General features: G+C 46.9%; 1 protein-coding gene across 2 annotated transcripts; it reads left to right on the top strand.

Annotated features, from left to right (window-relative positions):
* The first annotated feature begins 1,081 nt into the window (after positions 1 to 1,081).
* Positions 1,082 to 19,583, top strand: CPNE9 (copine family member 9). 2 transcript variants are annotated; one of them, XM_054595631.1, is made up of 20 exons: positions 1,082 to 1,197; positions 1,701 to 1,741; positions 1,847 to 1,893; positions 1,999 to 2,102; positions 2,557 to 2,593; positions 3,065 to 3,141; positions 6,682 to 6,745; positions 6,870 to 6,973; positions 7,213 to 7,317; positions 8,669 to 8,710; positions 9,028 to 9,103; positions 9,216 to 9,269; positions 9,677 to 9,738; positions 10,502 to 10,548; positions 11,450 to 11,631; positions 11,917 to 12,044; positions 16,450 to 16,552; positions 17,167 to 17,224; positions 17,603 to 17,676; positions 19,203 to 19,583. In XM_054595631.1, exons 1-20 carry the CDS (start codon positions 1,130 to 1,132, stop codon positions 19,386 to 19,388), a joined length of 1,659 nt encoding a protein of 552 aa, XP_054451606.1. In that variant the 5' UTR covers positions 1,082 to 1,129; the 3' UTR covers positions 19,389 to 19,583. The 2 variants fall into 2 exon arrangements, with proteins under 2 accessions (XP_054451606.1, XP_054451607.1); XM_054595632.1 differs by lacking the exons at positions 1,082 to 1,197; positions 1,701 to 1,741; positions 1,847 to 1,893; ... (1 more) ...; positions 2,557 to 2,593; positions 6,682 to 6,745 and having other exon boundaries at positions 3,069 to 3,141.
* The last annotated feature ends 1,998 nt before the right edge of the window (positions 19,584 to 21,581 follow it).

Here is a 21,581-nt window from a genome sequence, read left to right as displayed (position 1 = left end):
AACTCCTGTCACAATAGTTTCAGTGAGATGGGGACATGTAGTCAGGCTGTTAAGGGGTGGAAACAGTTGTCCTCAGGCTTAAGTAGGTCCTAGTTACCTACAGAACCTGTTTATCCATGCAGATTCTTAGGGCTGCCTGAAATTTAGACTTGAGGACGCTGAGATAGTGATCTAGCTGGGAATGGGGTGGGGGGGGGTGTGTTCATTTTTAACAAGTTCTGGAGGCAGCCCAGTTCTGTACACATGACCTGCAGTTGCTGTCTATGGTGGAAGGACTAGCTCTGGAGTTTGGAAGCAGTTGGTGTGGGGAGGGTGAATCTGTGACCACCACCTCAACTACAGCATAACCTGGAGTGGGTTGCACCCTCACAGAGTGTCAACATTTCTAACGCAATGAAGTCATTAGGATTCAAAGACCTGGGCGAAGGGCTTTGCACAATGCTGTTAATGGCCACCATTTACTGAACTCTGACTCTTAATACAAAGGAGGTCATTGGTGTAAATGCCCAGAGGAAGGAAATAATGCCAGCAAGTATTTCTTGAGAACTTACTGTGCACAATCCTCTGTGCCAAGTCCTTGCCATAGATTATCTCAAAATTTTACAACACCCCAAGTAGATGCTATGTAATTGCCTCTCTACCAGTGAAGGGACTGAATCACAGAGATGTTGAGTAACTTGTCCAAGGTCACACAGCTAAGGAGAACAAATGTATAACTTCCTATTCAGAGACCTAGGAAGGGCAAGAGTGGGAAGGAAGAGAAGCAGATTGTTGACTTACCAGGCGCCCCAAATCCTTCAGCACCGCAGACAGCTCCGCAGGGGGCTTGCGGGGGTTTGTTTGCTCCTGACAAATGCACTGGAAGGACTCTCCTAGACTATGGGTTCGAGTTGAGGTCTGGATAAGATTCCCCGCTGGCCAGAGGCTGCTCTAATGGGGCGGGGGCCACCCGCAGGGCTGGGCGGGGCTGTGTTGCCTTCTGGAGTCGCTGCCGCCAGCGGCCACAGTCAAGGCGTGAGCGACGGGAGAGCACACGGGCTGGAGGGAGTACAGCGGCCGCCGCGGCGGTGGGCCGGCCCCGCGCCACCGCTACCCCTAGCCTTCCGCGGCTTCTGCCGGCCGACCGGCCATGTCTCTCAGCGGAGCCTCTGAGCGCAGCGTCCCGGCCACCAAGATTGAAATTACCGTATCCTGCCGGTGAGCTGGTCAACTGGAGAGGGCTTGGGGACTGCCCCAGACCCAACGGGCTCCGGGGCTCGGTGCGGAGAGGGGCTGGACCCCGGGGGAAGAAACATCTGGAGCTGGAAAACCTCGGATGCCGACTCTGGGTCCGGGAAGGGGGTTTCCTTGAGCAGCCCCACCCGCAAAAGAGGGCTCACTCGGCCTGCGGGTTCAAGGGATGGGTCTCAGGGATCCAGTAGGATCTGGGCCCCAGGAGGACAAAGTTCTGGGGCTAACCCTCATTCTGGGGTCCCTGGAGACCTTGTGGACGTGTACGCGTCCAGTCACAGGGTACAGTCCTTGGGCGGAGATTTCCGGTGCTGTCCAGGGTGCTAACAATGCGTCTGGGTGTAGTAATGAGGAAGGAAGGTGCGATTTGAGCCCCACGCCTCCCCCGGGGTGCCCAACTCAGGGCAGAGTCGAGGCGGTGGGCTTCAGGATGATCCACCCTCTGTCCGTCTGTCTATCGCTTTCTCTAGGAACCTGCTGGACCTCGACACCTTCTCCAAATCCGACCCCAGTAGGCGGCACCAGGGCGGGGTGGGGAGAAACTTGATTGAGGAACGGGGAGGGGGTGCGCACTGACCTGACGTCCTTCCCTCCCCGCCCCCACTCCTGCCTGCAGTGGTGGTGCTTTATACGCAGAGCCGGGCCAGCCAGGAGTGGCGGGAGGTGAGTCCGAGAGTCCCCTTCCAGCCCAGAGTTGCCCCCGGGAATCACCTTCCCCGTTGCAGGCCCCGTGCTGACTCTTGGAACCCACCCCACCCCCCGATCCAGTTCGGACGGACGGAGGTGATCGACAACACGCTGAACCCAGACTTCGTGCGCAAATTCGTCCTTGACTATTTCTTTGAAGAAAAGCAAAATCTGCGCTTCGATGTGTGAGCCCCGCCCAGTATTCTGGCTTGAACCAACACCCCCACCTGGATCCACCCGAAATTCTGGCTGGCCACGCCCCCCGCCTGGCGTCCAGGACTGGTTTCTCCCCGGGGCCCAGTTCTCTGAAGGGTTCCACTCTAGTCTTAGCTCCGCCCCCAAGTCTAGTTTGGCCCTACCCTTAGGTCATATCCAATCCAGTTCGCTCCCCGGGCCTGATCCTGCCCACAACTCTGCTCCGTAATTTACCTCCACCTCCTCTAGGTCCCGCCCCCCACACGACCCCGCCCCCGGCAAGCCCCGACTCTGCCTAGCCCCAGGCCTGACACTCTCAGACTCTGATATCTGTCCCAAAGGAGATCCAGGTGTAATTCGGGTCCAAGCCTCTCCCTCCACCCACAATTTTAACCAGGGCTCTCCCACAAGCTCCGCCCCACTCTGGTTCCCCTCTATTTCCAGGTACAACGTCGACTCCAAAACCAACATTTCCAAACCGGTGAGCGAGCGTCCCCTTGCGGGCTGGGCAGAACGGCGGCGCTCAGTATGTTAAATGACCCTATTTGGAACCCTCCTACCCCTCAACCCTGACTCCACCTTCTTCGGTCCTAACCCACCCTCCGGGCCCTGCCAAAGTCTCCCACCTGTGCCTCACTCACTGCTCCTCTTCTTTCTCGGACGCTGCTGGGCCCTGCAGAAGGTGAGGCTGAACCTGGCTGGGCGGGGTAGGAAGGGTGGAGGTGAGGCGTGGGATGGCAACCTGGGGAGCAGCTTTAAGTAATGGCAGGACCAAGAAGGGGAGCTTGCCTTGGGTCCCGTCCCTCCTCCCCCATCTTCTCCTTTAAAGCACCTGCTGGGTCCCGCCTTCTCAGAACTCCCTGGTCGTTGTAGCTGGGCTGGGCTGATCACCAGGGCTAGGCTGGGCTGGAATACTGCCTCCAGGCCTCGCTGACTCCCTATCCCGATGCAGGATTTCCTGGGACAAGCGTTCCTGGCCTTGGGAGAGGTGATTGGAGGCCAGGGCAGCCGCGTAGAGCGATCCCTCACGTGAGCTGAACCGGAAGGGGTGAAAGGGGAAGGGTGGGTGCTTCCAAATTTTGTCCCAAAGACCCTGCTGACCCAGTAGTAGTGGAAGCTGGGATTCCCCCTGGTAAGGAACCCTCAATGGTTCCCATCTCCCTCGGAGGAAACTCCAATCTCAAGGACTTGGCTAAAGTCAGTCTCAGGTCTGGCATGTCTTTTCTCTCTCCTCATTTTTCTGAGTCTTTCAACATTTAAAGTCCATTTCTAAGCCCTTCTCCTCAGGCAGCTTCTATTCAATCAAGTCCTCTGGAATTTCCGTTACTCACTAAATATTTATTAGCACATTTTATATGCCATAACTTGTGCTAGGCACCAGGAATTATTCCATTCCACAAAGATTAATGGGTACATGCTCTATATCACCCACTGTTTAAGGAGCTTAGGTTGTAATGGTGAACAACAAAGGTCCCTGCTCTCAAGGGGTTTATACAATAGAAGGGAGGGGAAAGACCTACAAAATAGACATAATAAATGAGTAAATTACATAATATATTAGAAGACAGTAAGTGCCATTGGGAAAAGGCTAAGTAGAGCAGAATTAGAGGGACTGGAAATGCTGGGTTGGTGGGAGTTGCAATATTCAACGAAATGGTTAAATAGGCCTCTTGGTGAGGTAACTTTGGAGCAATGACCTGAAGGAAGTAAGGGAGTAAGCCACACAGATATATGGAGGAGGAGTGTTCCAGGCAGAAGAAACTGCCAGTGCAAAAGCCTAATCTACTCTAAGAGCAGCAAGAGGCCACTGTGGCTGGAACGAAGGGGAAGAAAGGAAGAAGTGAGGTTGGAGAGTTAACAGTGAAGGCCTTATAGCCACTGTCAGGACTTTAGCTTCTACTCTGAGCTGGGAGTCACTGGAGCATTCTGAGTAGAAAAGTGACATGATCTGACAATGCTTTCAAAGGATGATGCTGGCTGCTAGATTTAGAATAAATCTTGGGAAGACAAAGGTAGAAGCAGGGAAGCAACTGGAAGGCTATTACAGTAATCCTGGGTGGTAATAGTGAAGGAAGGGAGAAGTAGTCAGATTCTGGAAATATCTTGAAGGTGGAGCCAACAGATTCCTAACAGGCTGAATATGGATGTAAGAGGAAAAGAGAAGTCGAAGAAGACACCAAAGTCTTTCACCTAAACGACAGGAAGAATGGAGTTGCCATAAACTGAAATGGTAAAAAAAAAAAAAAAAAAAAAAAAAGGGGGGGGAGGAAGGAGTAAGTTGGTGGATGATTCAGGCAGGAGTTCAGTCTGACTTGTTGAATTTCATAATTTTTATTAGGTATCTCAGTGGACATGTCAAATAAGCAATAAGATACACGAGTCTTAGATGCTCCTTAAGGCCATGAGGTTAGGTGAACTCACCAAGGGAGTGAGCAGAGAGAAAGAAGACCAAGGAGGTCTTCTTTCCTTGACTCCAGGAGTTGGAGCTAGAAAAGGAGACAAACAAAACACATTAATGAAGTAGGAGGAGAACCAAGAGAAGGTGATGTTGTCCTGGAAGCAAAGTGAAGGACGTGGATCAAGGAGGAGAGAGTGACTAACCATGTCAAATGCTTCTGCAGGTCAAGTAATGTGAGAATTCAAAGGTGACCATTGGATTTAGCAAAATGGAGGTCACTGGTGATTCTGACAAACATAGTTTTGAAGGAGAGGTGGAAGTGACAGTTGGAGAGATTTAGAAAAAAATGAAGAGAGGAAAGGGAGTCAAGGAATCTTTCAGTGGGGGTTTGCTGCAAAGAGTAGAAGAGAAAAGGAAGGGTGGCTAGAGAGAAAAGAGAGGTCAAAAATAGTTCTGTGATTTTTTAACATGAGGAAAATTATGCCACACTTGTATGTTAACTGAAAAATTGACATAACAAAATGAGGGGAGAATTGCTGGAATGATGTCCTTGTGTAGGCAAGAGGATGTGGAATGTAGCACGCAGTGGAGGGATAAATTAGGCTTCTGGATAGTCATTTATAGCAACGGTAGGAAGACAGTCATGTTGGTGAAGATACTGGAGGCAGGGGAGGTATGTTGGTGGGTCTGTGGACATTTTCTTCTGGTTGCTTCAGTTTTGTCAGTAAAGTAGGAAACAAGGTCATTGGCTTAGAGTGAGGATGGGGAAGGAGACTTTTCAGGTTTGAGGAGAGTGGAGAAGGAGTGAAACTGCCATCTATAAGAACCCAAGAGTAAAGGATCTTGGGATGTATAGTATGATTAAGGACTCTCTTGAGGTTTGTGGCCATGCACTTAAAATAAAACCAGTTAGGATGATTGTATTTTTTTCCTCTGGCCATATTCAGTTGCAAGGTGTAGTACAGGTTAGGCAGAGAATTGGACTTACCTAGGGCTGCAGTTCTGTCAAATGAGTATAAAAAAGTGAGAGAAGGTCAAGGGAAAAGGGGCAGGATGCAAGGTGGTAATGATTATAATCATTGACTGGAATTCACATTGGGTGAGGCGGTGAGGAGGAAGATCAAGAAGGCGAAAAACAGTGAGAAAGCAATAGGATCAATGACTTTGCCCTGGATGTCCAGGTGAAGAATCCCTGTACTCATCACACTTACCTTTTTAAAGCACAAAAAATCAGAGATCAAAGAAGCCAAAGAAATGGTTCGGTGTTCTCATTTTAAAGATGGGGAAAATCACATAGCAAGTCGGAACCAGAACTTAAACCTGGAACACTCCCGACCTAGCTTTCTCTCCCATACTTGGGATCCTTTTGAGGATCAGGGTTCACACGTCCATATCAACAAGGTCCCTGACTGCTTGGAGACGCAAGGCAAGTTGGGGATGGATGGCCTGTTATGCACCCTTCATGCACATGGGTCAGGAAGGGTTAAGGCTGCCCTGGTCTTTTTTATTTCACTCTTCACAGTCTTTGGAAAGCACAGCATTTTTGATCTGACAAACCAGCTGTTTGCCCCAGGTCTGGATGGAAATTCCTCTCTCATTCAGAACTGCTACATCATACTCTACTTTCCTGTTGGCTTTGACTTCGCACCTCCTCCTGGACGCTGCCTGACTGCAGAGTCTAGCAGAGCTGGACAGTGCCAGCTGACCAATTCATACCTAGCACAGTGTCTGGCATATAGTAGATACCAGGGTCTTCTTTGAGAACTATAACCACCTTCATGTCTATAATGTTTTTCTTTCTATGCACTCATTCAGATCTCTTCATAGCCCTAGGAGTGGGCATGATTCCCATTTCATAGAAGAAAAAGCTAGGGCCCAAATAAAGGGGAAATGACTTGCCCAATACTCTAAATCCTATGTCTTTCCCATGCTGCCATTGAGATGTTTGTCTAGAGTATAGTAACCCCATCCTTCCAGACTATAGACCCCTCCTCAGTCAAAGTTAAGTCCTTCCCCACTAGGAGCCACTCAGGACAGAAGGAGACACACTCAGGGGACTGTCAGTAAATGGCAAATTGAATCCCTTGGCCCACCCACCCAATCCCAAATTGGCCACCCCAATCTTTGTTGCCTACATTCCCCCATCACAGAAAGGCTTTTTCTGTTTCCAGGGGTGTACCAGGCAAGAAGTGTGGGACCATATTGCTGACTGCAGAGGAGCTTAGCAATTGTCGGGTTAGTAAGGGCCACATGCTAGACCCAGGAAGCTTGCTTTTCTCTCTAAACTCCCTTTAGTGAGCTGTCTGAGGCTACTGGAAATTTGAAGTTAATAGTCCAAAGGATATTGCTTCATCCCTAGGACATTGCTACCATGCAGCTGTGTGCAAACAAGCTTGACAAGAAGGACTTCTTTGGGAAATCAGACCCCTTCCTTGTGTTCTACAGGAGCAATGAGGATGGCACGTGAGTCACTACCCTCTCAGATGGCACCCCACCTCCCCTGCTGTGACTATGGGCCCATTAGGGCTCTTGGGCCGGGCATCTTAGACTCCACCAGGACCTGAGTCCAGAATTCACTTAAGGCAGCACACAATATGTGCTTAACGAGAGGGAGGATCCCAGGAATCTCCAAGAGTATCAGGCCCTCTCTCTGGGGTCAGTCCAACCCAAAGGCAGGTTCTAATCCTCTTGCTCCTCTCTAGGTTCACCATCTGCCACAAGACAGAAGTTGTCAAAAATACACTGAATCCCGTGTGGCAGCCCTTCAGCATCCCTGTGCGTGCACTATGCAATGGAGACTATGACAGGTCTGCATCAACATAAGCTAAGGAGTAAGAAAACAAGGGCGTGAGAGTGGGGCCCCAGAATCATGGCAGAAGAGTCATAATAGTGTTGGAGCATCCTGCTCAGTGAGAAAGTTTTGGGCGTGGAGATGACTAGATAAGGAAACAGCTTCATGGATGGATCAGTGGATGGATGAATGAATGGTTGAATGAATGGGTGGATGGGCAAATGAACAAAAGAATGAGCAGATACATGGATGGCATGTCAGATGGATGGATAAACTTGTAACTGGATGGATGGGTATATGGATGGGTGTTCTAAGGGGACAGATGGGTGGGTAGAAGGGGAGATAGATGAATGGGTAAATGGATGATGGTTGGATTAGCGGATAGAGTGATAATGGATGGATGAGTAAACAGGTGAGTGGATGGGTGGCTATATGAGAGATTGGTGGATGGCTAGAGAAGCAGAGGGGTGATTGGAAAAGCAGGAGAATAAATAAATGGAGTGACAGGTAGATTGATGGATGGACAGATAAATGGATGGTACATGGATGGATGGATAAGTAGATGGATAGGCTGACCATGTGAACTAATAAATGGGCAGTGGGAAGATAGATGGGTGGATGGATGGATGGGCACATACAATGGATGGTTATGTAGATGAATGGACTATCAGATGGACAGATATCAGATGTATCGGTATTTTGTTGGATAGATGAATGGACAGATATATGGATATCTGCATCTATAATTAAGTCAGTGAATGCCTGGATGTATAGTTAGATGGATGGACAAAGATAGGAATTAATACATAATTGGATTGGCAAATGTACAGGTAATTGGGTGGCTAGATGGATAGAGAGATGGTTGAAGGGACTGCCACACACATAGGTGGACACATGGGTATGACTTAGGCATAGTAAAGAACAAGGTCTTCAGAACCAGAATGTCTGAGTTTAAATCTCAGCTCACTTATAATCCTTAGTCAGGTTACTGGTTTTTGTACCTCAGTTTCATTATACAAAAAGTAAAAATAATAGTACTTACTTTATAAGGTGGTTGATAAAAAAATGAGACAATCTGTGAATGTTCTGAGAACAATGCTTAGAATATAGTAAGACTCAACAAATGGTAAAGAATAGCAATTGTAGTACAAATAGCAGTAGTAGCAATAATAGTAGCAGTAGTGGCAGTAGATGGGAATTGAGCATGGACTGATGAATGAATGGATAGGATGGATGGACAAATGGGAGAAATGTTGAGGGAAGGATTGATCGGTGGATGGGGAGATAACTTGTGTATGGTTAAGGGGTGGGGGCATCTCTAAGATTTATCATACACACCTAGCCTATCTTTATCTTTTGCATTTCAGAACAGTAAAGATTGATGTGTACGATTGGGACCGGGATGGCAGGTAGAACGCCTTTAGTACTTAACCCAAACAGTTCCCTATAATATGTAGTGCATTCATTAGGAAGCCCAAAGCAACTTTGGGAACCATGAAGGGTGATGATAGATGCCAGGACCTTGGGTGCAACTGATCCCCTCAGTTGTCTGTCTGGTACCCTCTCTCTCCCTTTCTCTGCCCCAAAGCTTGGCCCCTCTTCTGGCCCCTGCCCCGATGCCCTGCAGCCCAAGTAGGGGCAGGGTATAGTGAGAACAAAAGGCTGGCTTTAGGGCTGGCACCAAGCCAGCAGCAGATACTGCTCACCCACCCTGGCCTCATTGCAGCCACGACTTCATTGGCGAGTTCACCACCAGCTACCGGGAGCTGAGCAAGGCCCAGAACCAGTTTACAGTGTATGAGGTGAGAGCTCCAGCCCTGCCCAGGTTGTGCAGGTCGTCCTTCTAACCCAGAGCGCTTAGTCTGTAGTTCTCTTCCTCTGTTTCCTACCATCACCGTTATCTTTCTCACTTAGGTACTCAACCCTCGGAAGAAATGTAAGAAGAAGAAATATGTCAACTCGGGAACTGTGAGTGCTCCCTGGAGCTCTGACCCTCCCTGGATCCTTCTGTTTCTATCTCTATTGACATAGTATGACAAATGTTGGGGGTACTGGAAGGCTGTGGGCACAGATTATTTGGATTAGTAATGTTGAGCACAAAGCAGCACGATTAAGTTTTTCTCTCTTTTTTTCTCAGCTATGGAAATTTTTTGATATTTACTCTTCTGCAGACTTATTTTTTAAAACCTAAGTTGTATTTCCCAATTTAATATACTTTTGGAAATCCAAATATGTTTCCAACAACTTCCCCTTTTTGCCCTTTCCAAAAGTGGACAAGATGGGACAGGGTGCAGCAGGGGGTGGCATGTCTCTCTCCCTTCTGCCACCCCAACTGCTCTTTGCAAAGTAGCAGGGCTGCCTCTTCTGTCCCGCAGGTGACGCTGCTTTCCTTCTCTGTGGATTCTGAATTCACTTTCGTGGATTATATCAAAGGAGGGTGAGTCACAGGCCAACCTCTGGGCTAAAACAATGAGTTCCTCCCAGTTGTGAGTGTTAGTTTTCTTATTTATGAAAGCTCAGGGTCCAATGAGATCATGAAGATAAATTTTAAAACACTGGAAAAATATAAAGTGCTCTGTAAAATGCATAGTGTTGCCAATTTTAGTTCTCTTTCTGAGGCTTCATCCATAGCTTCCAGTCCCACTGAAGTCATAGCTGTGGTGAGGTTATGGATGGGTGAGCAGCAGCTGCTCCTGATTTGGAGCCAGTCCTAAGAGAACAGCCCAATGGTCTTCCATAACCCTAATCTGACTGGGATCCACACAAATGTACACAGGCAAGAGGGACAGGTCAAGAGACAGGCAAAAGCCAAAAAGACTATAGACTCATTCTGCTTGGTTCAATGGAGGCAGGCGGACCTGGGAAAGGTACCTCACTTCTCTCATCCTCACACTTCTCCTATGTAAAATGGAGATGTTAATTATTACTTCCAGAATATAGTAAGAGTTAAATTAAATTACATGTAATATACTTGTCACATAATAGGCATTTCATTCTGCTACCCAAAGTGTACTCCACGGACCATCAGCATCTCCATCACTTGGGAGTTTGATAGAAATGTAGAATCTCAGATTCCACCCAGACAATCCAGACAGAATCTACATTTTAACAGGATCCTCAGGTGACTCATGCACACTAGTGTTCAAGAAACATGGGTATAATGCCTCCCTTACTTCTCAATCCATCTGCTTCCCTGACAGGACCCAGCTGAACTTCACAGTAGCCATTGACTTCACAGCTTCTAATGGTGAGGCATGTTTGAGGGATGGGATGTGGAGGAAGTCCTTAGGGTTGACCTGGATTCCAAGCTAGAGATAAGAGTTTACCAACCAGGAGGCCAAGGCTTGAGGCAAAACTCAGCCAGGCTGGTACTGGGGCAGGAGTATTGAGGGGAGATTATTGGACGTAAAGGTGGGGTGGGGGGTACAGGAAAAGAGGTGGGTAAATGGATCAAGAAAGTTAAATGGATACATAGCTCAAGAAGTGGATAAGTAAATGAATGAATGGGAGAGAACAGGGGCTTAAGGAGATATGGATAGATAAATGGGTGGTGAGTGATGACTGAGTGGTAGACAGATGAACAGAGAGGGTAGATAGGTTGGAGAGTGAGGACGGTAGGATGCATGGATGAGTATGTGGGTGGATAAATGGACAGATGTTCAAATTGGGGGCAACAAGGGTTAAGTAGATGCAGAATGAATGAGTGGACGGGAGGATGGATCCACATGAGGATAGATAGGCAAGTGAATGAGTGGAATGGAGAGGGATGAATGGGTGGATAGACAGAAGAATTTGACTGTATGGATGGATAAAAAAGGAAGAGGAATGGCAAGTGGACAAGTGAATGGATGGATGATGGATGGATGGATGGATAGTTAGATAAGAGGTTGGAAAGGGAGATATAGAGGTGGATAGGTAGCCTGATGGATTTATGCCAGCAGATGGGTGGATAAATCAATGTATCAATATAAGGATTGGTGGGTGGACAGATGACTAAATGAACGTATGGATAATTGGTTAAAATAATGAGGGAGTACCTGGGTAAAGAATGGATGAATGGATTGGTGGATGGATGCATACAAGGATAGGCAGATGAACAGATGGATGAGCAAGGTGGCCATGAGGCTGGGGCTCCTGTGTCCCTACAGGGAATCCCCTGCAGCCCACCTCCCTGCACTACATGAGTCCCTACCAGCTCAGCGCCTATGCCATGGCCCTCAAGGCAGTGGGAGAAATCATCCAGGACTATGACAGTGACAAGCTCTTCCCAGCCTATGGCTTTGGGGCCAAGCTGCCCCCAGAGGGACGGATCTCCCATCAGTTCCCCCTGGTATGGTATGGACCAGAGCTTATACTCCATGCCCTGGCATCTGACCCACCCAAGTTGACAAATATCTTCTATTTACATTTCTTCTAAGGGTCATGAACCTGCAGAAGAGCAGAAAGCTATGACAGGGTAGAAGAGCAGGGAGGGTAGCAGGGCTGGAGGGTAGCAGGGCTGGAGTTTGGAGGGGGGCATGAAAGAAAGTGATAGAAAAAGGAAGGAATAAACTGGGATCAGAGCACAACTGGGTATACCCATGGGATCAGGCCAGCAAGACATCTTCCCTGACAGAACAACAATGATGAGGACCCCAACTGTGCGGGCATTGAGGGCGTGTTGGAGAGCTACTTCCAGAGCCTGCGCACAGTGCAGCTCTATGGGCCCACCTATTTTGCTCCTGTCATCAACCAGGTGGCCAGGTAAGTAAAGCAGATGGGGTTTGAGAAAAATGAGAGGACCCAGAGAAGGGAGTGATTAACCAAGGATCGTTAGGACCACTCCTAGTGAACGTGTGCTTTGGGGAGAGGGTAAAAGTTTGTGTTAGCCAGGCTTTCATATGAAGGGGTTATAAAATGCCTTATTCCAGGGCAGAGAAGGTATCAACAAACTACCCCAGCCCCAATCCCTGGGAACAACAATTCAAGCCTCATGTTTGGGGCGGGAGCGGGGGACGGGGGCGGGGCGGGGGGAGCGGTGGGTGGAAGAGAGGTCTGTAGCACTACAGCTAAATTACAAATTTGGCATCAGATCTGGGAGTGATCCTGGTTTCACCACTCACTAACCATGTGACCTTATGCAATTTAGCCTCTCTGAGCCTCCATTTCATCCCTGTAATGGGTGTAATAATGGATAACAATGGTTCCTCCTTTATAGGGTTAGTGGGAAGTTAAAATTAGATAACAATGTAAAAATTATTAGCACAGTTAGTGCTCAGTAAATGGCAGATTAAAAAATACAAAGCACTTCTCTGGAGCATGCCTGTGCCTCTCCCTTCCCTCTCTTCTTCCCCCAGGAACATTACCTTTGCCTTTCTCTCTCCTAAGCTCCAAGGGCCCTTCTTCTATCTCTGTAACTTGTTTCCTTAGCCCACACAGCCCAGCTGGCTCACTTCTACTCCCTCTGTATCTTTCTAAAGAACCTTTCTCTTATAATTTGAAGAATATATATATATGAGTAATTCCAAATTTTCACAATAAAAATATACAAAGTAAGGAAATCCCAGATCACATATCAAATTATTTTTTAAATGAAAGTAAAATAAAGTGACAAAACTAAAACCAAACATGTATCAATAAACATAAATTGATAAGGTCACCTACTAAAAGAAAAAGATTCTCTGATTAAATTTTAAAAATAAATAAATTGTAGTAAATACTGAATAGAAGAGACCCGACTGAAACAAAGTACCTCAGAAAGCTTAAAGTAAAAAGATTAAACAAACAAAAAGAATAAAAGTGGAAGGATTTCAGGGAGATTTATATGTCCATAGATTTTCTTTTTCCCTAATAAAGATTTGTTTATTTTCTAATTCATAATATGGATAATAGTTTCCTTAATTATAAAAGTAACATCACACATAACATTGCTATAGAAAATTTGAAGAATGCAGAAATGAAATAAGAAATCACCTAGAATGCTGTAGTTCTTGACAGTCTTTTCTTTATGCATACATAATTGCAGTCAAATTACATGTAATATTTCACTATTGATTTTTTCCACTTAATATTGAAGTCTGAGCATATCCTTTAGTTGTCATTAAACAGAATTCTCAAATATTATCTCAGACAAGTTCACTGATTCATTCACTCATTTATTTAATAAACATTAAGAAAAGGGGCAATGTAACAGGAATGTGGGATATAGAATCAGACTGGCTAATACATGTGCTCTACCACTCACTAGCTGTAAGACCTTGGGCAAGACTCTTAACCTCGTTGTGCTTGCTTCCTCCGTTGTAAAATGGTGATAATAATATCCAAACCCTCAGGTTGTTAGCTATTACTGTTACTATTATTATAGTTATTACTATTCAAAGGGCATCTGCTGTGTGCTCAGTTCTCTGCTGGGGCACTGGAGACTCACAGATGAATCAGATCTAGTCTCTGCCCTTGGGAGCTCCTGCCTTGGTGAAAGAGACAGAAATATAAATAAATCATTACCTTCTGTAGGCCAGAGCTTCCCAGACTTTTCCAGCAAGTTGCCTGTCAGCAAAGGCAAGTCACTGCTTCCCCCGGGGGAATCTGGGGGCACAGCTGAAGGCAGCCAGACTGAAAATGTCTTTGAAGTCCCCATATTTTTCTTAAAAAATCATACAAATTTTACATTGTTTTCACAGTGTCCATGTTCGCTTTAATTTAGAAAATAAAGTCTATTAAGTGTACTTAGAGTTATCCAGCTTTATCCACAAGATCATAGAATAGAATGGATGTTCCAAGTATCCTGTTGCCTTGGGGCCCCCTAGGCACACAAGGTGGTACCCTCAGGGGTGTGAGAGCCCATTTGGAAGGGCAGACAGCTCATCTCAGTGGGCGTATCCTAGAAGGCAGATGGAGAACAGGAGAGGGTGTGACCTAGTCTGAGAAATCCAAGGCAGCCTACTCATGGAGGGAACTGACACGCTGGGTCTAGAGAAGGGAGTAGAGTGAGCCTGTCAGAAGGAATCGCATGTGAAAAACACAGAGGCATGAAGGGGCAAGCTCAGGAAAGAGTGAACAGTATACTAGGATCAGAATGAGCTGTGTATATGGAGTGGAGGAGTATCCAAAGAGCAGGCTGGGAATGGAGAGAAGGCATCAGGAGCTCAGGCTTTAGGCTCAGCTGGTCAAGCATAGGCTTGGACCATGGCTTAACATCTCTTAACTTCAGTTTTCTCATTTTAAAATTAGGAATAAAAATATGCCTTTCTCATATAATGGTAGTAAGGATTAAATTAGATCATGTACATCATGTGCCGCTGTGATTCTCATGATCACAAATGACTCTTCATTTTTTTCCCACCCAATAGCCAAGTGGGGCACAGACTGGTCTCCCACAACAATTCACCCATCTCAAGGGTCTAAATGGCCTTGGTAATGTCAGGTATCTACAGGAAGTCAAAGATGTACCCTCCCATGTCCCAAACCCTTCCAGGCCCTCACCCACTGCACCAACCTCATCTCTCTTCTGTGGTACTACACGTGCCATCTAGAATATACATCTTGGTTTGCCCATACAAACCCTCTATCTGGAACACTTTTCCCTTTAGTTTCCCATCCATCCCCCACTCCAACAACAATACCTTCACCTGGCTAATTTGTATGCCATCTTCATTTTCAGGTCTTACATTAGATGCCATGTCCTCAAAGCCCTAACTTCAGTGAATCTTAATGGTGTAAGCTCCAATCTCCCCCAGGACAATATTCTATTCTCTGCTGGGTGCTCAGCACCGAGCTTGGCACCTGACACATAGCAGGTGTGCAATGATACTTGTAAAACAAGTGAGTGGCAGGAAACAGTACCAGTCCAGGCCTTTGAAGTGGCTATGGCCAGAATTCAGGAAAGGAGCAGGGGCTGCTAAGGAGGACTATAACCCAATCCCACCCTAGCACTGGGCAACCTGAGACACAGCTATTTGAATTCTCTACCATGCCTTTCTCTGATTTTTTAGATATCAGGCTTAACTACTGATATAATCCAATAGAACTTTCTGCAGTGATGGAAATGTTCTATATCTGTGATGTCCAATATAGTAGCCACCGGCTACATATGGACATTGAGCACTTGAGCCCTTGAACCATAGCTAGGGTGAACATGGAACTCAATGTTTGATTCTATTTAACTTAATTCATTTAAATTTCAATAGCCACATGTAGCTAGTAACTACTTTATTGGATAGTATGATTTCACCTTTCCAAGACTCACACGACTGTCAAGAGACCTGGATCTGTCATGGCCTTTGTGTTCTCGCAAGGTCTTGTTTTTCTTATATGTAAAATAAGAGGACTGGACTCAATTACTTCTGAAGTCCTTTCCCAATGGAAAAGTGTTAGATACAAAGACTGATGGGTAAGAGAAGAAAAAAGAGTACTGGGAACAGCAGTCAGACTGGCTGAGGACACAGCAGCCCAGGAAATGGGATACAGTCAGCAAAGGGGAGAAGGGAGAGAGACAAAATAGGTGAGAAGAGAGAAGAAAGGAGGCCTTCAGCCTTTGGTCATGCTCTTGTATAAACACCAGAATCTTTCCAAGAACTACAAAGCCCTGTGTGGTCTAGCTCCTGCCTTACCTCAACCAAATGATCCACTCTTTCTCTTACTTTCAGGGCTCCAGATAGGGTGGGCTTCCTTCACTACCATCACAGAACCTTTGTCCACGCTGTTCCTTCTGCCTGGAATGATCCCCCTTTCACTTAGTCTCTCCTTCATCCTCGAAGATTGTTTCCTCATAGCCTTCACTGACCTGGACTATGTCAGAATCCCCTATCATACACTGTCAAAACAGTGTCCCTTCCTATCACAGCACTAGTCATAAGTATAATTTTACATCTATTTCAGTGATTCTTGGGTCAATGTCTGCCTCCTATTGAGAGGGCTGGGGTAGATTTGTTTTTTCTCATGGTGTACCTTCAGTGCCTAACACAGAACCTACCATAGTAAGCATTCCATATATGTTACTGGAAGGATGGCAGGCAGGGGGAGCCAGCCAGTCTGAGGAAGGAGCATGAGCTTCAAAAGACCCAATCCCTGCCTGCTACATACACGCTGAATGTGGAAGCTTTAGGAGTGGGGTATTTTCCTTGGCCTCTCTGGGCTTTCAGCTAGATTGTTTTCTTGGCCTCTCACCCAGGGCTGCAGCCAAGATCTCTGATGGTTCCCAGTACTATGTTCTTCTCATCATCACCGACGGGGTCATCTCTGACATGACGCAGACCAAGGAGGCCATTGTCAGTGTGAGTCTGAGGAAGAGGGCTTGGCAGGGAGGGGTCACTTTTAATAACTGTGAAGGGATCGAGAATTTAAAATTAATTAAATAATAACTGTGAAAGGAATGAAAGCTAACAATTTAGCCTGCCAGTTTCATGGATACTGGCAGAAGACACAAAACTTGTGGATCAAAGGACTTTGTTATCCCAGCAATAGCAGTAGCTCAAGTATTGGCATTTTCTTTTATTCTCTAAGTCCCAATTCCCACAAGATGATGTGAAGAGGGCCAGATGACACTTGCATCCACAGTGTGTTGCCTTATGGGACAGAAACTCTGAGCTTAGGGAACCCATACCTTTTATAATGGGCAGTAAGCATGCCTGCCCATTGTTCCAGTGTGAGATATTTTATTATACTGGACATTAAATAAACCTGCCCTTTGCTCTAAAGAAAGACACTGTATCTTTCAAGGCTGTTTGTTATGCAGACGTCCTTGTAAAAATAGTCTGGAACAAAGGAAATCAGTGCCTCTGCTTGCAGGATATGCAAAAATGTAACATACACACAGAGAATTGCTCCCAACAGTCTCTTCTTTTATTATGGCTACTCACCCCAGCCATTCACTTTCTTTTCCTCACAGGCCTCCTCCCTGCCCATGTCTATCATTATTGTTGGAGTGGGACCAGCCATGTTTGAGGGTGAGTAGGATGGGAGGTGTCCATGAGTGGGACCAAGACCTGGGGAAATGAGGGGAGAATCTGAGCACCCAGGCTGCCTCCCAAAAAAGATAAGGTGGATGCCTGTGTTGGACCTTGGCCATGTTACAGACCTTTTCTGAACCTGGTTCCTCATCATAACTGAGGCTGTTGATCTGGTTACTTCCCTCTTGGGATTCCTGGGAGGATGGAATGTGTAGGAAGGCATAATAATAATGCCATAACAATGCCTGATACTTGTAGGATTTTGATACAGCCATTAAGTATTCTCATGATGACTCTAAAGGGAAACTAAGAGGGAGGGGAGCAGCATGGGTTGGTGTGGGAGAGGCCAATCAGCTCAAGGTATCTTTTCCGCAGCAATGGAAGAGTTGGATGGTGATGACGTGCGCGTGTCCTATAGGGGACGCTATGCTGAGCGGGACATCGTTCAGGTAGACCTGACCTGGGAGACAAAGTTATGGAGCTGAAAGACATGGTGGGAAGGAGAGGCTCATTTGGCAGCCACTCTACCTTCTGCCTTCGTAATCACCCACCTTTCTCCTCCTCGCTCTTTCAGCCTTCCTGCTGTCATTGAATAAAATCTTTGTGAGAAACAGACAGGTTGCAGTAGCCATTGTGGACCCATAGTATAGGAGATCCCCAAGTCCCCTGCCCTCTAGTGAAGGCAACCAGTAATAATCACACAGCTAAATATCTCATTGGATTGTGGTAAGTGCTCCGGAGGAACAGCAAATGCCACTAGCAGCCTATAACAGGGACCTCTCTTAGGTAGGGTAGTCAGGAAAGGCTTCTATGAAGAAATGACATTTGAGCTGAAACCTAAAGCAAGGTATAAGCATTACAGGCAGAGGGGCAGCATGTTAGAAGGCCCTGAGGCTTAGAAGAATTGGGCAAATCATGGAAAAGGCAAGAGGCCAGTGTAGCAGGATCACAATGAGTGAGAGAAAGAGGAAGCCAAGGCTTTGCTGATCATGGTGAAGATTTGGGGGTTTGTTCTTTAAAAATTGAAAGCTCTTTAATGACATTACATAGGAGAGTGAGATGGTCAGACTTCCATTTTGAGAGGATTTCTGCTTCATGGAGGGTGGACTACAGCAGGGCAAGAGGGAACGGGGAGGCAGACTCATTTGTAAAGAAGACTTTAAGTAGTAGAGATAAGATGATAGGGATCTGGATGGAAATAGAAGCAGTGAGGATAGAGGAAAGAAGCAGGTTCAAAATATTATTTAAGAAATACTGTACAACAACTGACTATTTGAATAAATGGTGATGGAGCATGGGTGGGGCTTTGAGGATGATTCTCCGTTTTCTCGCTTAAGCAACTGGGTGAGTAATAGTCCCACTTACTTGGAAGGGGAAAGCTGAAGGAGGAGCAGATTTGACAGAAAGAGTTAAAATCCAGTTGTGAACACACTGGATTTGAGGTATCTAAAACAACTGAATGCAGATGTGATACAGGGAACTGTAGAAGTGTATAAAATCATCTGAGAAGAGAATTGAGAGAGAGAGGAGACCAGGTTTAGCAATCAGATAGACCCCAGAAGAATGTCTGGGGGTAGGGGAGGGAAGCTTATCCAGAAAGGGAGGAGAAACTCCAGCAGTGTGGTGTATCATGAGTGGGATGTGCCCAGGAAGATTATGGTCAAATGTAATGGAAAGAGAAGGAAGATGAGGACACTTAGTACTCACTGGACTGATTTGGGAACATGGGGCTTTTGACAACAGTACCAAAAGCAGTTTCAGTAGACTGCATGAAGCCAAACTGGAGTAGGTTGAGGGTGAATAGAAGGTGAAAAAAAATGGGTAGAGAGAAAGCAAAAGAAGAAAGCTTTTTAGGATAGGCAGATATTTAGAAAGAGATGTTAGGGGTCAAAGAGGAAGCCGCCCTACTGCTCCTCTTCCCCACTCCCCTCTCTGCTGGCCACCACTCACACATGATTATCTGTTCCTGTTCTAGTTTGTCCCATTCCGAGACTATGTTGACCGATCAGGAAACCAAGTGTTGAGCATGGCCCGACTAGCCAAGGACGTGCTTGCAGAGATCCCAGAGCAGCTGCTGTCCTATATGCGCACCAGGGACATCCAGCCTCGTCCTCCACCCCCTGCCAACCCCAGCCCGACACCAGCTCCAGAGCAGCCCTAAGGAGCTTACTTATCCAATGCCTGCAGTCTGCCCACCTGTCCATCCACCTCTTCAGCTGAAAGCTAGAGGCACCTAAAACCCTGTGACTCATTGAGAGGCCAGCTTGGAGGATCAGTGCTGGGTGGTCAAGTCCTCCTCTCCCTCACCCACAGATGGGCCTGGCAGTGTCACCACCTCCCTGCCTTCGTGCCAATAATAAAGCTGATAATAATAATCATTCCATCTCTGTCTCTTGGGTCTTGAGGAAGGAGACTAGGGGACCCAGGGCTTGGTACAGCAAGAGGTAGGATTTATTCCCATCCTATTAAACATTCATCCAATCATTTCTTCAGACATTCTTCAAACACTTTCAGAAGTGCTAAGTAAAACTGTGTGTATGTTTTTTCTGAGAGAGGAGAGAGGCCATAGCTTTCATCAGACTCTTAGCGGGATTCCTGACCTCAAAAGAGGTTGGCTTTAAGATGATTGTATTACTCTGCTCTGATCCATTTATTCTGAGTTTTCTGAATGAGAATAATAAAAACAACTAATATTCTCTTTGAGTATTCATTACGTATCACACACTATGCTACACGATTTATAAGCATCATCTATTCAATCCTCACAACAATCCTGTAAGGTAGGCACTGTATTTTATTTCCATTTTACAAATGAGGAAACTGAGGCTCAGAGATCAAGTCACTTATTGAAGAGAACTCCTCAATTTGACTCCAGATCCCAAGATCTTAACCAGAGAACATCTTCCTGGAGTGTCAATTTTATTAAGATAGATGGTGGGGTGTTTTTGTTGTTGTGTTTGTTTGTTTGTTTGTTATACAAAAACATACATTATAGTGGGTCGAATGCAAGGTTTGTGTTAAAATAAAGTGAAAGCTTCAAGGTCCTTTGGACTTTGCCCCAGAACCTGAAAGACTCTTTCACACTTCTTTTTGATGGCAAAACTGGAGAAGCTCAGCTACAAGCGTGTTTAACAAGTGAACTCGCCCTGGCACCGAAGTTCTCCAAAGCCCCCAAGAACTGACAATAAAGCTTTTGAGCTCTGTTTTACAAATAAGGAGTTTGAGGTAGGAAGAATTTAACAACTTGCCCTAGTTCACATAGCTACTAAGTGGCCTAGCCACACTAAAACCAGCTCTATTTTGAGACCATCTTCCAAATGGCAAAGCATAGCAATGATACATTTCCCCGCCAAACTACAGGGTACCAGGCATCTGAATTCCATTTTACAGTAGATATGCCTTTGCACACCCCAATAACCTTCTGCACCTTCTCAAATCTGGCTCCTTCTTTAGGACCCACACCTCTCCAGTCCCGCTCCAATACTTTCCCAAATTTTTTTCCCCTTCCTTCAGCCACGCCCAGTTATTCCTAACCTAGTTCTATCCTTTTGGTCCAGTCCCGCCCCTTCACCTTTCCAAAGCCCCGCCCCTTCCCTTGAAGCTCAGCCTGTTTTTCCCAGGTCTGTCTTTTCTCCCTAGCCCACCCAGCTCCACCTTCCAGGCCAATCCAAAGCCCCGCCCTTTGTTTCCTGAGGTCCACTTTTCAGTTAGCCCCACTCTGCCTGGGTTAAGTCCCTATTCTCCTCGGTAGGACCTGCTTTACAGATGGTCCCGCCCCCTCCGCTAAACCCCGCCCTCTCCCCAAATCCCTCCTCACAGACTGGTTAATTCTTTTCCACCCCCGCCCCGCCCCTACCCAATAAATCCCGGCCCTCCTTAGGCTCAAACCCGCGTCCCTCTTGCTCTCGGCCCTGCCTCCAGCCCCGCCCCGTGGCTCCGGCTCCGCCTCGCCGCCTTCCTCCGAGACCAAGGCCAGGTCTTTACCGCAGCCGCGGCGCCAGCGAGGGGGGAGAGAAGGGAGGGAGGAGACAGAGGGGGAAGGGAGAAGGGCGGGCTCCTCGTTCCCAGCCCCGCGCTCAGTGTTTGTAGCCGCAGATTCGCCACCTACGGCCCGATAATTCCGGGTCCCGAGTACTGCGACTTCAGTCTCCGTAAACTGATCTCTAAGATGGAGGTGCTAGAGAAGCCCTGTGGGGTGCTCAAGGGCCCATACAGGTGCCAGAGAAAGAGCTCTCCAGCCTCAGCTGGCGGGCGTGGATCTGTGGCGAAAGTGCAGCTCGGCAGCGCCGCGGCACCACGTTTACCCTGCGCAGACGCCGTCGCCGCCGCTGCTGCCGCGGCTGCTGTCCCTGCC

Source organism: Pteronotus mesoamericanus, unplaced genomic scaffold, assembly GCF_021234165.1.
Source record: "Pteronotus mesoamericanus isolate MK-2021 breed Mesoamerican mustached bat unplaced genomic scaffold, CSHL_Meso_final scaffold_54, whole genome shotgun sequence".
NCBI lineage: Eukaryota > Metazoa > Chordata > Mammalia > Chiroptera > Mormoopidae > Pteronotus > Pteronotus mesoamericanus.
This window is presented reverse-complemented; position numbering and strand designations above follow the sequence as displayed.